General features: G+C 39.3%; 3 protein-coding genes across 35 annotated transcripts in view; all 3 read left to right on the forward strand.

The window, feature by feature from the left end:
• LOC137287240 (ensconsin-like) overlaps positions 1 to 4,749 on the forward strand; it is a 76,337-nt gene extending 71,588 nt beyond the window's left edge. For all 33 annotated transcript variants that reach the window (XM_067819438.1, XM_067819442.1, XM_067819445.1 and 30 more), the window contains one exon: positions 507 to 4,749. In XM_067819438.1, the coding sequence (XP_067675539.1) occupies positions 507 to 520 (14 nt within the window). In that variant the 3' untranslated portion in view covers positions 521 to 4,749. The remainder of the gene's footprint in view (positions 1 to 506) is intronic.
• A 5,345-nt stretch (positions 4,750 to 10,094) lies between these two features.
• LOC137287246 (uncharacterized) lies at positions 10,095 to 12,010 on the forward strand. The gene is made up of 2 exons (XM_067819474.1): positions 10,095 to 10,172; positions 11,735 to 12,010. Exons 1-2 carry the CDS (start codon positions 10,095 to 10,097, stop codon positions 12,008 to 12,010), a joined length of 354 nt encoding a protein of 117 aa, XP_067675575.1.
• Positions 12,011 to 13,493: 1,483 nt separating this feature from the next.
• LOC137287391 (uncharacterized) lies at positions 13,494 to 14,870 on the forward strand. The gene is made up of 2 exons (XM_067819652.1): positions 13,494 to 13,651; positions 14,528 to 14,870. The coding sequence occupies exons 1-2, from the start codon at positions 13,574 to 13,576 to the stop codon at positions 14,801 to 14,803; spliced, it is 354 nt and encodes a 117-aa protein (XP_067675753.1). The 5' UTR covers positions 13,494 to 13,573; the 3' UTR covers positions 14,804 to 14,870.
• The last annotated feature ends 525 nt before the right edge of the window (positions 14,871 to 15,395 follow it).

A 15,395-nucleotide genomic window follows, 5' to 3' on the forward strand; every position in this document is an offset into this window, starting at 1 on the left:
ATTTTCAGTTTGAAGCTATAAGTGGAAATTATCTATTATCCCATGGACAAGTAAGATGCCATTGTTTGATTGCCTGAAATGAAAACTGACTTGACCCAGGTGTCATGCAATGTGATTTTTCAACCATTGAGTGAGATATATGTCAAAGATGCTTGGATGGTTGTATTATGTAGATGAATATTTGTGTTTGACACAGCACCCAGCTATACCACAGTGGATACTGAATCTGAGTGGTAGATTATTTTGAGGCAGTAGTAACCTAAAGGTCCCATGATTACGCAATGCCATTTAGACACTCGCCAAATGTCACATATGCTTTATTGGGGATTACACATTCTTTCTAAAATACAGATTCAAGTACTTTTGTTGAGGTGTGTGCCATCCAGGATTCAAATTCGCTCTCTCAGAGTCAGGCACCTAATCACCAGCACACAAATAGGGACATACATTACTTCGAATCCCAGGATCCCAGATTTCCAATCACTAATTTCCACTTCCATTTCCAGATCTCCTCTCATGATCCCATGGAGACTGATGGAGTTTCATCTCAGAAGGAGGCTGCCCAACAGACTCCCAGCCAATCACATTTAGCGACTGAGCCTGGGTCTATGCCTCCTGCTACACAGTTGTCCGCTGCCAGCACCAATCTGACCTTCATAGGCTCCGACTCTGTGCTACCGCCGCCAGCGGGGGACAGTCCCGTGCTTACTATTAACATGGCTGACGATTGCCACTTGGACAAGTTATGGCAGCAAACAGAACAGCTTCTCATGCAGAAACAGGGTAGTGTGCGGCAAATACTAGAGGATTATGGGATAGGTGAGGGAGAGGATGGGCAGAACGACGAAGCCCTACTTTGGCAAACTGTGGAAAACGGAACCAGTTGTAAAGATGACTTGGTATAGATTAGGCATACATTGTAGCGACGAGTTAAATTACTGAATAGATACCGAGGTATGTACTGCAACATATCCATATTGTATGGATGTATTGGGTATTTCACACTCATGGGGGATGTATTGGATATATCACACTCCTGTGGATGTATGGGGTATATCACACTCCTACTCTCTTCCAAACCAAAGTTCTTTTGGTGCTTTCCCACCTCACTTAACCAAACCTTTTGTCATAATTCAAGGCTAAAAACTAACTCATTCCAAAGTTTGATTTCGGATTTACAGGCAGAAATAAAGCATTATGATCACCAGGACATGGTGCTATATTTTTTTTAAGTACTTTTTCTACAATATTCCTAAAAACATACATTTATGAATTTGTTTATTACTGTGATATTTTTATTGACCGAATTAAGGGTAAATTCCATCAAAGTATTAAAGAACTGGTTGCTACATTGTATGGATCCAAACAAGATTTATTATTTGTAAATAATTTGTGATGTACAAATGTAGATACAAATCTCAAATTGATGTAGTCATTTTGTGTGTAAACTATTACTGATGATTATATTTCAGTCTGTGTATGTATGACCAAAATTGTAAATACAATCTCACCATGACAGAAGTGCTGCAGATTATAGTAGGACTACAAGAGAAGACATTGTCTTTCATATACACATTTGTCATCAAATTTAGATTAAATTTTCAAGGAGATAAAGATATATGTCTAAGTTTTACCTGTGAGGTACATGGTACTTAATTCTGTTAAAATTTGGAAATACTTAAAATGGGTGTTAGAAATATAGTTATTCGGGGAAACTTTAACCTTAAATGTTCTTACTGATTCTGTGTTGATTGCTCAACAAGGATGTACAGTGGGGTCTGGTATCTCAGTCTTATTAGCCTTGCCCTCACCGTCTGTGCAATATTGCATGTTAATTATTGATCTGTGGACGAATACACCTGTATACTGTGGGTCCTGTATATTCTGTATATACTGTAGGCTTAGATGAGACAAGAATGCTACCGAAAGTTTAAAAAAGAATAAAAAGTGTAGTAGCCTTGTAGAGAAAACATATATTCAAGTTTGCTGCCATAACTTTTCCCAATATGGAGAAAAACACAACAGCTTGTGTCATTGTCTTCAAACATGTTTCATGGAAGTGCTTGTGTGACCATGCCAAGAGGAATCACATTCTGATGGGAAGAGGACGTGATCGAATGTTGTGACAGTACGTGGCTCGGATATGCATGCCGCTTGCCGCACTGTGATAAAACTGTCCAAAACAATTTCATAATGTGTGGATTTCCATATTGTGTGTAGATCCGACATTGCCCGTGGTGCGGTTGTAATACTTCGCTCTCTCCCAATCAGTTGTGTTGTGCTCTAGTCGGGATCGTCGTTCTCCAATTATTGTATTTATGTTTACCAGACCAGGAGATACTGATCCGGGCAAAAGGGGCGTTACAGCATATCACAGGACAGTTTGTGCGCACTGTTATTGTACTGTAGCAATTCTTGCTTACTGCCATCTTGATTAAATAGTTGTTTTCTTATCTAATTTGTGTGTTTAATCCTTATCAAGTTGATGAAGGATTTCCTTCCATTTTCTGCCATATGCTTTCACACTTGCTGCATGGTATTCGGTTTAATGCTTGTTTGGGGCTGAAGTTCAACCTGATGTGGCCCCAAATGGGGATTCTACCTGGTACCAGGTACTGTGGGTTATTTTTTCCATTATAGACATTCCTGTTAGTGAAATAAAATTGTGATTGATTAACTGAATATACATTTGTAGAAAATCAAAATTGCACTTGGGAAATTTGGATTATTAGAAATCATATTTGCCATTTAGAAACATGATCTTGTAAGGTAGTTTAGCTGCAAGAGTATGTTTCTTTTAGAACATATTTAAGACGTTTTTAAATCAAAATATTGACATCTCTGCTTTGTGATCTTGTCAGAGGATTTAGACTCAGGGAGACTATAGAGTTTCTGATCAATTGCTGTAAAGTCACTTTTGTTTTGGGTCAGATGGAAACCTGGGTGATTCTAGTGTTTTGATCCCAAATTTCTTTGTTTTGTAAGCAATGGTCATTTTTTTTTCAGTTAGAAGTGACATGTAAATTGGTTATCGAAATGTGCATGCATTTATGTAAATAACACTTTTAATGTTATTTTAAGAAGAGGAAGAGTCATTAATTATTTGCTATTTGTACAGAATGACATGCAGGTTAGAATTGCAAAGTAAACTCTTTGTGGTTACCTTACGCAGCCTGCAAGTATTGACATGTTTACATACGTTGCTACGGTTACACTAAATGTTGTAAATGTGCTTATTTCACCGTGGTCCGTTGTTGAAATGGATTCCAATAGGTGAGTCTTTTTCAATGTATAATATTGTTATACTATGGTATGTACCACAGTCTGTGCCCATTGCTTGTTAAAATTATGGATTGAGAGCGAAATTGCTTGATTTCAGGTAAATGCAAATGGGTTGATATGGACAAAGTTGATTTGCTGTCAGATGTGATTGGTTCACAAACACAATGTGTTTAAATGCATGCTATGAATATGTATTGTAGATTAACTGTCAGTGGTGTATTGGCCTCTAGCTTGCATATCAGTTCCTGAAACCATATTTAGATATCAAGCATAATTATATTAACTGTATGGAAATATTAAGTACCTTTCAGGCAACATTTAACATGTACCTCATTCGATTTAACTACATGAATGTAATGTGACAAACACCTTGAGAGGTTATGTAACCAATCATATGGAAGAATACTCAGAAACTAACAAGTGTGTATTTGATCTTTACAACATATCTGTAAAGACTACAATATCCTAGGATAGATTAATATATTTCTGAAAGGTGTATTTAGTTTCTTAGATGAGTTATAGGTTTTCAGATTAAAGTAACTTGATATTTTTTTATCATCAGGGAGTTAGTTTCGTAAGATATTCTTCAGTCACTACAATGATTATTTATATTTTATTTCATATTTGACCTGAATTTAAATTGTTTGTTAGATTTTGTTAAGGAGATTAATTCAAATAGTGCTTGCCTCTTAGTGAATTGTCTTGACTTTTGAGGGTAGGGATGAATGAGTGTAAACTTGCTGTTTCTACTTTTGTACATCTAAAACCCTCTCTCAGTTGTTCCAGTGCGCGAGTTGGTAAATGGGTTTTCTACGAAAGTGCAGGCTATTTACTTTTCGCTGTCATTCATTTCGCTCGTGTAAATAGCCGAGGGAGTCAGTTCTGTAAGCATGTCAACCATATTCACTTTTCCTCCAACAGTTGGCTTGGGAGAGTATATAATAACCAAATCACCCCAAAACCCTTTAAGGATACTAGTATGTTCATAACGAATTACTGTTGAAATAAAATCACACCATTTTCATTCGTTAAATGCATGAAACTATAATATGAGTTGAGGTACGTTCTTTTAAATTCATACACATTAGTGTACATATATATGTATATCTATACCAAGCCTCCTGTTCGTTGGTACAAGAATGTATTAAATGGTGCAAGCTTGAATGAGGTCAAATTTTGTAGGTTGTTGGTTAACTTGTTAATCTGAGTGTGAAGTGCTTGTCCTGCATTTTCTGGCAATGTGAGTTTAGGATGTGATCACATCTATTTTTCCTGTGAGTGAGTGTGAGTCAGTACTTGGTATCCTGAACGTGCTCCAATATTGTGTTGTCTTAAATGAAATTTGTATAGGCTACCATGGAAGGCACTTTATTTATTTCTCAATCAGGAGCCAACATCTTGAACTGTACTAAAACATGCTTGCCGGTCTGAAGATTTTACTGCAATAAACCTGTCGTAAATTATGAATATATTTTTTGTTGTTTTTGAAGTTTTCATGTTTTGGGTTTTTTTTAATTCAGTTAAAGAATAAACAGGTCTGGGTTTGCCATATCTTTAGACATAGTAAGTTCATGTAAAACTCGCAATGTATATTGTATCTGTATTATTTGTATTTGTACTTTTTCAAAACTAAAGTGTACAAGAAATTAATAACTGATAATTAGGACAAGCATCCATCTTGATAACGTGCAGTCAAAGTTTTGCTTTTTGCCCCAGTCTAACTTAGTCTCAGTGTTATTTGTGTAACGAGAAGTACTGAGGCTTGGTTTACTTAGGCTGCCTTTTGCCCTGGCTTCAATGATGAAAAAACAGCTGAAGTGCTGTTTAGTTCTTGTGAGTTATCTGCCCTTCATTTTGAAGCTGGGAGGTGGTTTTGTGTTATTTTGCATGAATGGCTTGGATGATTCACTTGATTGTGATACGTACATATCTACTTAAACGCCTATCATTGGGTAGGTGGGGGCGTAGAGGACCGTGCAATCCCCTCCACTGAAACATCTACAGCTGCATCTTCAAGTTAACTGGAAGGTCATTCACGGGCAAACTGAAGTGCAAATACATTTGTGCAACAGAGAGAAAATGACCATTCTTCATATATTCAAGCAAAGCGAGCAAAGGTTGGTAACTTCCTTCCCTTGCTTCGGTACAGTACGAAAAATATCTTTTCATGTCAAAATATAATATTGCCACCATCAAAGGTGCATTACCACACGGGGTTGTGCTCTCATATTTCCAATACCGTACTTAATAATTGCTCACGTAAAATATATTTTATGCAACATTTTAAGCGTCACTCGTGGTATTTCAGCAGTCTAAGTAAACTTAACCCCAGTGTTATTCGTTACATTCCTACTTTGGGTCAAACAAAATCTAGTAGGCAACCTTTGAGCGACCTATGACCGTCCAATCAAATGTGAGACGGCTACACGGATTAATTTAATCAATCAAGACAACCACAACTGTTTAGGGTTTGGTGGGACTAAATATACCGGTCCCTGACAATGATCTCACAACAAACGAAAATCCGCATATAACACTGATATTTGACCTACAGTATATACGCTCTTTAGTATCTGTTGACATGGTTACCATTAGCTAACATTCCCGCAAGCTGTTGTGACGTGCTCCTTGTGCATCACCCCAGGGATACTCTACAACAGGGATAGGTCACTCGCTTGCTTTCTTTACCATTTGTACTAATTATCGTGTGCCTCGTCATGCTCCATAGTGACTTGGCTCGTTCCCAGTGCATCTTCAGTTGTGTTTAACCAGGGAGACTATATAGAGTATATACTTTGTAGATTATCCCAGGTTTAACAGAACTACAGCCAGTTTATTGTATCAGTCAGAATTTTACAATGAATGAAATATAGTAAGAATAAAGAGTAAGAACTATGTGAATGAATGAACGAAATAAAGAAAAAGAATAAAAGAAAGAAGTACATATGTGATTGAATGAAAGAATAAATGATACACCGCGGCCTTCCCTCCCAAAACATGTTAAAGAACGCAAAAGTATCGCGAGAACGCGTGTTAACATGAGCTGTCCTTTTGAAAAATCTACTTTGAAACATTTGTGTTTACTTTAATAATTAATCCAGATATCTTATTGCATGTGGGGAATGGAATGGACATTAACAAAATGTTAACTGACACTGTCACACTGCCCTCAAAAATGAAGGGTAAAACTCTCACAAAGCGTTCTAAAACACCTTTCCAGTTTTGTCAAATAATAAGATCAACAAGAAAGAAAGAAGTTATGGAACCCGCAAGCATCAATGGCGAATCAGATCAGATCGGCGATATGTCATATTTTTCACACACCTCAAATACACCCTAACAATTTGTTTTAGATTATGGAACTATCACTATTACTTGCAAAGACATTTCACCTGATAGTATATTCCCCTCATAAGAATTAAAGGTGTATGTGAAAGATGTATTTGAAGCAATAACTAGAAACACTCAAACAACGTCGTATAGTATTTTAATAGCGGATAAGAGCAGATTGGCGATATGTCACATTTTTTACACACCTCAAATACACCCTAACATTCTTTTTTAGATTATGAAACTATCACTATTACTTGCAAACACATTTCACCTGATAGCATATTCCCCTCATATGAATTAAAGGTGTATGTGAAAGCTGTTTTTGGGGAAGTAACTAGGAATACTAAAACAACGGTGTATAGCATTTCAATGGTGAAATGTCATGTTTTCACACACCTGAACTACACTCTAACAATTTTTAAGTCATAAAACTGTCACTATTAGTTGCGAATACCTTTCAACTAGAGGTATGTTCTCCTTCTAAAAATTAAAGGAATGTGTGGAAGAAGTTTTTATCGGCACAATTTAGTCTATCTTCGCGGTGAATCCAGAATAGAGGCCAGTGAGCTATAACTTACCGACCTGAAACTTTACTACAAATATACTGTCCTAATACGGACACTAATACCACTTATTTGACCTACATTGAAGTGACAAAATAGTTAACTTGTCTTATACATGTTGAATTTCAGTTGTTATAACACTCAGCGAACTTAATCGGCTACTGAAAATAAACCGGGCTCAATCTTAAATACCACGCTGCCACCATATTGGCTACACTGGTTACGTAACGACCCGAGACATACGTTCAACGACTTTTCGAGGAGTTTCTTCTCCCCCTCTATATAGACTTCCTGGTTGGACCCAGCGTATGAGTCCAACGAATAACACTGGGGCTAAGTTTACTTAGACTGGGTATTTCAGATGATTCTTCGCCTCCCCCGCATCCGGTTCAAGGTCTTGTCAATTTGATAATAACTGTCCAGTCAAAATTGCAGATGAGTCCAAGGTCCTGGTTAGTACCATGAAGTTGCATTAAGGGTTAGAAGATTTCCAAAACGTAATTACTAGTAGTTTATGAAGCATTCGTAAAATCACCAGGATCCACAGGGTGAGTTTGGACAGGAAATCGTATGCAACGGATTGGCAATATCAGTTTCAGATTCAGGACAACCATTGTCTGAATGAACGTTTAACGTCATGTGCGAATTGTATGTGCCAATACCACTAGTGCCTTTATATATAGGACGGTAATCCAGTTGCCAGTCGCAGTTGTGTCGACCTTGACTCGTTCATGATGAACGAGTAACTGTTGTTTTTCATTATCCAGCTATGCGGAGGATTGTGAGCAAGTCTGAAACCCGATCCCGTTATAGTCCCACCTATGACAAGCATGGGTCGCTGTGGATCATTACTAACCTCGATCCTTACGGGTCCTTGCATTAGGAACATGCAAATACATTCAACGTCAGTCTAAGTAAACTTATCCCCAGTACTTTTCGTTACACTCCATTAGTTAGTCTAACAAAACCTTATGGGAGGTCGCGTCAGGTAACCTTTGAGATTGACCAATCACAGCTTACCAAATCGCGAAAGTGCACATTCGCACATGCTCTTTTGAACTTTTTATCTCGAAAAGGTTCGTACACGAATGCTATTTAGCGTACGCTCTCTTCCGAGTGATGCACACGGCGTACGTACAACCATGACAACGGTGAGTAAACAGTCGCTGAAGATAATGATTTTGGCAACATTCAAGGATGTCATCTTGCGGAAATATTAGGTAAGGATAACCATGTCAACAGAAACCCCAAAGCGTATATACTGCAGGTCAAATAACCGTGTTATATGTGGACTTTTGTTTGTGGAGAGTTCTGTGTCAGTGACCTGAATATTTTGAAAGTCCCTCCGATCCCTAAATAGTAGCTGTTGTCTGGTTAAACCTATTTGACCGTCTCGCGTTTGATTGGACGGTCATCGGTCGCTCAAAGGTTACCTGACGCGACCTTCTACTAGGTTTTGTTAGACTCAGTGGTGGAGTGTAATGAGTAACACTGAGACTAAGTTTACTTAGACTAATTCAACGTACACCTGCATATGAGTGAGTTTACTTTTACACCGCACTCAGCAATATTCCAGCTGTATGGTTGCGGTCTGTAAGTAATCGAGTCTGCACCCACCAACCCTATGATCAACAAGTCAGCGAGTCTGACCACCCTGTCCCGTTTGTTGTCTCTCACGACAGTCATGAGTTGTTGAAGGTAAATTCTAACCCGAATCTTCACGGGTCCTTGCATCAGGAACGTGCAAATACTTATATTCAACGTAACACGTAAATGTAACCTGTGTGACATATAATGTAACACGTAAATGTAACCTGTGTGACATATAATGTAACACGTAAATGTAACCTGTGTGACATATAATGTAACACGTAAATGTAACCTGTGTGACATATACACTGTTAGTATGATAAGTACATTATCATATTTCTGAACACGATAAAGCAAGCGCAAATAAACGGTATTCATTCGCGACATTTACGGGTAAATATGCAATCAGTGAAAAAGAAAGCAAGACACTAGTATTAGAGACATATACACCGACATGCCGTTGGTCATATGTATCGGATATTTGAGTGTAATATTAATTATAGCGATCGGGACAATAATAGCATAAGCAACTGTCTCCAAACACAGGCAAACTGCTGCGCAAATAGGGTTGAGTAACAAAATGAAATGGCATCAAGCGAGGCTTATAGGAAGACTGGTCATTTTCCTTTTGCTGCGCAACCCCGTTTGCGCCATAGGTTTCATTTGCTCCAGCTTAATGTCTCTACGATGAGATAGAAATAGAAAGAAGAGCTATAACTTAGAGAAATACCTCTCATCTATGTGGTCAGCAATGTCCGCCTCTCTATTCTTCGGTTACCTTTGACATTCGGAGAAAAACGTTTTCAAAGCCCACCAGTATGCTAACCTCTCCAAGCCCTTATGCGTACAGTGATTTATTATAGATTATGTGTGATCCTAAAGCAAGGCTAACTGATCGAAAGGCCTTCGTTGTGAGATTGATGTCAAAGGGTCTTGTATGGACTGCGTATGCCAAATTCGGTTATAATTTTGTCTGACAGTGCAGCAAATCCTGTATTAACTAATCTTGGCGCGAAATATGTACACTCAGAGACATGCATGGGTTTCTGAAACGTAATAATTCTACATGCGATCTAATGGCATGTATAAGTACAAGACCGTTTATCTCGGTCAGTACACAGACCTTGTTAGAACTTCCAATCCAGGCAAAACAATGCGACGCCATTTTGAAACGTGTAATCTGGGTTATTCGTCATTATTTCCAAGAACACATACTTTAACACGCAGCTGGGTTTAAACCTGGATTATTGGAACAACAGCATGACCCGCCTGTAACATACTGATAGCGATTCACAGATAAGACTGGAGCGCATAGACAGCTCGACAATGGCGTCCCAAAGGAAATGGGCGATCGGCGTCTTCTTCTGCATCATTTTCCAAATGTCACATCAGATGCTTGACAAGGTGAGCTAAAAGGAAATTGTCGTTTATTAATGAAGAATATGAAAACTGATACAACGTCAACTTGTTTAGTTGTTATACAAACCAGGTTATCGTGACCCAGTTACGCAGTAGACGCATTTCTGAATGGCGACTCAGAGGATCAGGTGGTCGGGCTCGCCGACTTGGTTGACACATGTCATAATATCCCAACTGAATAAACCGATGGTTATGTTGTTGATCACTGGATTGTCTGGTGCAGACTAGAGACCACCGCCATATAGCTGGAATAGAGAGTAGACGCAGATATGTATGGTGTATCTGGCAAGCGCGTAGCAAAATGATGGCATGGTCAACCGGGACGGTCATTATTTAGGCCAAAGTCTTCACTTGATTTTGTGAGAACTCAGGTTCAGATTGAACTGGATCAATGAGGTCACTTCCATTTCTGGTACGTTGTATCACTTATCGTTAATATTATCTTCCCCGACCGTGTGTATGGTGTCAGCACCGCAGGCCGTACTCGCTCTTTTCACCTAATGTCGTCACATGATGTCGAAGCAACAATACTTCACAGATTCGACGGATTCCAAATGATTAATTATGACCAGGAGTTGTGCGCAATTCTCCATTGATGCATTACAAAATATGAATCAGGTTGCATAATCAGGTCATTGAGATTTCATCAGGTCAAGATTTTCACATGTGGGGGTGCGCTCGAAGTCTAAGTAGCTTCAGTGGCTCATCTAAATTTATGTGACTGAATTATTGAGTGTGGTGTTGTGCAACTTTTAGCAATATTTCAACAATATCAGGGCGGGAGATACAATAAATGGCATTCACACATAGTATTCACCTCAGGAATGGAACACGGGTCATCGGCTTGACAGCGAACGTTTTGACCAATTTGGGCAAATCCAGGATTCGAACTTTTCGAAGTGAATATCGGTGACCAAGACGACTGGGCTATCTGGGTAGACTTAATCTTATAATAAGATAATGATTTGGAGATTTTACCTGCTTTCCGATATGATCTCAGCTGGGTCATTTAACGAGTGTTCGAAAAATACTGGGATAACTTTTTTGTCCGAAAGAAGAAACAGACAGAGACAGAGAGAGTGTAATAGTTGCATACTAATTTTAGAATTTAAAATTTATATATATTTAATATGTTTTTGAATTTGAACTTTGCTGTAGGTGGGGTGTTAGAAAATGTAGGGGGTGGTGGGATTTGTTTTGAGTTCCTATGGGTGTTAGTTTTTTTCCTGACTGATAGTGATACGTTATATGAAACTGCGAAGGTGTGTGTGGAGAGTAATGATGGTGTGTGTGGAGAGTAAAGAAGGTGTGTGTGTGGAGTGTAATGAAGGTGTGTGTGGAGTGTAATGAAGGTGTGTGTGGAGAGTAATGAAGGTGTGTGTGGAGTGTAATGGTGTGTGTATGGATGTATGTGCTGGAGTATCATTGATATTTTGTAGTGATTGTAGTGCACTAGGGCGTGCGTGTGTATCTAGGATCCAAGACTTCATATAATACAACACGATGCAGTCGAACAACAGCCCTAACAGTCTTTTTCAACATTTCAGCCAACAATCGACATGAACTGTGACCCATCGATAAGTAAACGCATGGACGACTGTCCTCCTGGTTACTGCTGCGTCCGTGACGAGTTCCTCCCCACCTACGTCTACTGCAAGAAGATGGGGGTCCACAACGAGGACTGCACGACGAAGCTGACCGAATCCGCCTGCCCATGCGTCTCTGGCCTGCGCTGTCGTCCTAACATTCAGAGTGCTACCTTCCACTCACTCTATGGAAAATGTCACCCCAATACAACAGTACATCCAAGTATAACTGGATGAGAACATGGCTGAAGAATTAACTGAATAGAATACGTCATTCTTCCATATGATGTGCATTTGAAGTATTTGAAATACAGTACATGATCTTGTGGACTCAGACATAAAATCTTCTGAAATGTATGTGTTGTGGTTTTATTATCTGTTATCTGTCATCTGTTATCTGTTAATGAAGATCTCAACATTGCAGTATTATTATAGGATAATTATATGACACACATATACTCGCAACTAGTGCTTGCTCAGGGCGCTGGTATTGTTTTCCCTCGATCATTGGATGACAGTCTCAACGGCACATCGAATTAGCCATCTCAACTCCCTTAGGAGTATACAACTCTTGCTGCCACCTGGTTATTGTGGCTTTCTCATCCTAACGGGCTCGAGGCACCCATTCACAGCTGGATGGACTCGGACGTATAGTCACAGTACTGTTGTCCAAGATCATTGCACTTGCTGTACCCGCAACTAGGTGTTGGCACGGGTTGTGACAACACTGAAAGAATCTGCACACAAAGCTGATCCATACACATGGAAACAAATAAGGAAACACATGAAAGTACAAGTGTTCCTCTGTTCTTTACCTGGTTTCTTCACAAGGTATGTATTACACTATATACATGAATATGTTATTAGGTGATACTCAGTTTTGGATATACTTTCAACATGAACGTGTTTACAAACAGAATTCGTTACAAGTGTCTGTATTTAACATGGGGAATATCCCCCGAGTCTTAGCCAATATGTATTTTTGGACAAATGCCAATAAACGTTGCGAGTTTGATATTTCCCATATTTAAAACACAAGTGATGAATGCTATTTGTCATTTCCACGTCACTGTCACAGTATTAACATCAGAAACCTGCCCAACTCCTATACGCATATATCATGCGTGTGGCACGTTTTTATCTGCAATTGTCAATCAAACTGACCGGCAACCCTCCAATTTCTCTGATTAATTGTAAAACTTTTTTATAACCGGGAAACAGAAATGTTTTGTCATATGGTTAGATTTCTGACATAACTGTTATGTTTCCAGTCAAACCGCGCCCTCTGTTTTCGTCGATGTCATTGTTGTGACTTTCAACGGCAATTTGCCTGGCGCTGTACTTGGTGTTTTAACAAAATTAATCATCATATTTCCACCAGGAATGTTGGAAGCATACACAGTGTGGACAAAACCAGAAACATTTATAATTTTACTCTACGATTTGTAAAGTGGTAATTTGGACATTATAAGTGAAAAAAGTCTCACTTCCGGTTATATAATTTGTATATTTATGGCATAGGGTCATGACATACTCATATGTGTAATCTAATGTCCCGGATAAATACTTTAGTGGAATGATAAATACAGTTATCGACAGGCATCTGTGTTTCTGATATTTATGTGACGAAGGTCTGGCTTGTTCACCAATCCAGATTTCGTCTATCCAGTTCAGATATATTTAAATCACACACATGCCTTAACAAACTGCTGTGGTTTAACTTGTAGTGCACGCGACAACACGACCTGCCTGTAACACTGATAGCAGTTGGCAGATAACGACTGCACATACACACAGACAATGGCGACAGGATGGAATTTACTGTCTGTTTTCTCACTCTGTTTCCTTTTCAGAAATTCCTACCAGCTCATTGGCCAGGTAAGTAAGTACGGGTTTTTGTCGTCTTTCAGCAGTGTACCTGCAATATCACCTCGGGGGACACCAGAAATGGGCTTCACACATTGTCTCCATGTGGGAATCGAACCCGGGTCTTCGGCGTGACGAGTGAAAGCCAGTTGAGATGCTTTGTTGAAAATAACATAAGTTTTGTAGGACTGGACTTTTTAAAAAACGGAATTCCTGCACATAAAAATAAATCGGTTATCTCTGTAACATTACCATACGAAAGCAACGTATTTCTGTCGCTGTGAGAGACAGCACCTATGACACTGCTGGAAATACCGGATGAGTTCCAATGTAAACTCAACACCACATATTAATTAGTCTTTATTATCTGTACTTACTGGGCGTTAAATAGTGATGGGTATCAGATATGGATTCAGCATTTTCACAAAAGTGTTCCACGAAATGTTACATCATCAGTGTATTCCCAAATACCCTGAGCATTCGAGTTCTCGGGGCTAATCGTTAATCAACTTGTCACTTCGTTCCAAGTTTCTGTCTTCACTTTCTGACTTCCACATGCTCAAAATTACCTGTTGAAGTTCATCAAGAAGAGATCGAATTGCCATCTTCATATGAATGACTGATTATTGATTTTAGTTTTCAAAATTTATTGAATACGTCTTAGTAGACTGCTGATTACATATTCATATGCTGAAGATACCTATTTATTTGTTTGACACATGTCATCGGTTCCCACTTGCGCGGATCCATGTTCATGCTTTTGATCACAGGATTGTCTGGCGCAGACTCCATTATTTACAGACCACCGCCATATAGCTAAAATATTGCTGGGCGCGGCGTAAAACTAAGCTCACTTACGCACTCACTATGAACTGTTTACCTTTGTAGATGACCATTGACATGGACTGTGATCCATCAATAAGTAAACGCATGGACGTGTGTCCTACTGGTTACTGCTGCGTCCGTGATGAGTTCCTCCCCACCTACGTCTACTGCAAGAGGACGGGGTTTGAAAACGAAGCATGTACGACGAGGGTGACAGAGTCCGCCTGTCCCTGCGCTTCCGGCATGTACTGTCATCCCAACATTGAGAGTGCCACCTTCCACTCCCTGTATGGGAAATGTCGCCTCAACGCCACAGCACATCCCATTATAACCGGCTGAACTGATCTACAACAGTGTTGATATTTGGTGATGAATGATACATGATGAATAAAACATCATGAAATTATTTGCCTTTCTTCTCACTGCATACAGCTGATCCGTGAAGATCACGGTGAGAATCGGTCTTCAGTAGCCTCGTGGTTATGTTAAAAGGCAACCGGGGTGGTCAGGCTCGCTGAGTGCTTTGTACATGTATGGCATCGCATACCGACTGAGTCGATCGATGCTCATGCTGTTGATCACTGGATTGCCTATTTCAGACATGAATATTTACAGACAACAAACAACAAACTCCATCCGTCTCGTAGTATACTGAACAGGAAATATGCTCACAGAGAGGAAGGAAGGTCGGTGGTCGGATTCTGCCCCTTGGCGCGAGGCCTGCTTCTTAAAATTTCACTAGACCTGTCATATTTCTAAATAAAAGCGAATAGAAAACATTCTTTGACATCTGAAACCAATATGTTTCAATATTCAGGAATTTCAAAACGGGGATATTGAAAATGGGCTTCACACCTGTACCTACGCTGGGAATTGAACCCCGGAGTCCGACGTGACGAGTGAATGCTTTATTCACACGACTACCCCACCT

The sequence above is a fragment of the Haliotis asinina genome, chromosome 6 (genome assembly GCF_037392515.1).
Source record: "Haliotis asinina isolate JCU_RB_2024 chromosome 6, JCU_Hal_asi_v2, whole genome shotgun sequence".
Taxonomy (NCBI): domain Eukaryota; kingdom Metazoa; phylum Mollusca; class Gastropoda; order Lepetellida; family Haliotidae; genus Haliotis; species Haliotis asinina.

What these genes read in the sequence shown, in the direction of transcription:
- LOC137287246 (XM_067819474.1), top strand. Translation starts at nt 10,095, where the DNA reads ATGGCGTCCCAAAGGAAATGGGCGATCGGCGTCTTCTTCTGCATCATT. An exon ending in CACATCAGATGCTTGACAAG is followed by an intron (nt 10,173 to 11,734) that starts GTGAGCTAAAAG and finishes TCAACATTTCAG; the next exon opens with CCAACAATCGACATGAACTG.
- LOC137287391 (XM_067819652.1), top strand. Translation starts at nt 13,574, where the DNA reads ATGGCGACAGGATGGAATTTACTGTCTGTTTTCTCACTCTGTTTCCTT. An exon ending in CCTACCAGCTCATTGGCCAG is followed by an intron (nt 13,652 to 14,527) that starts GTAAGTAAGTAC and finishes TTACCTTTGTAG; the next exon opens with ATGACCATTGACATGGACTG.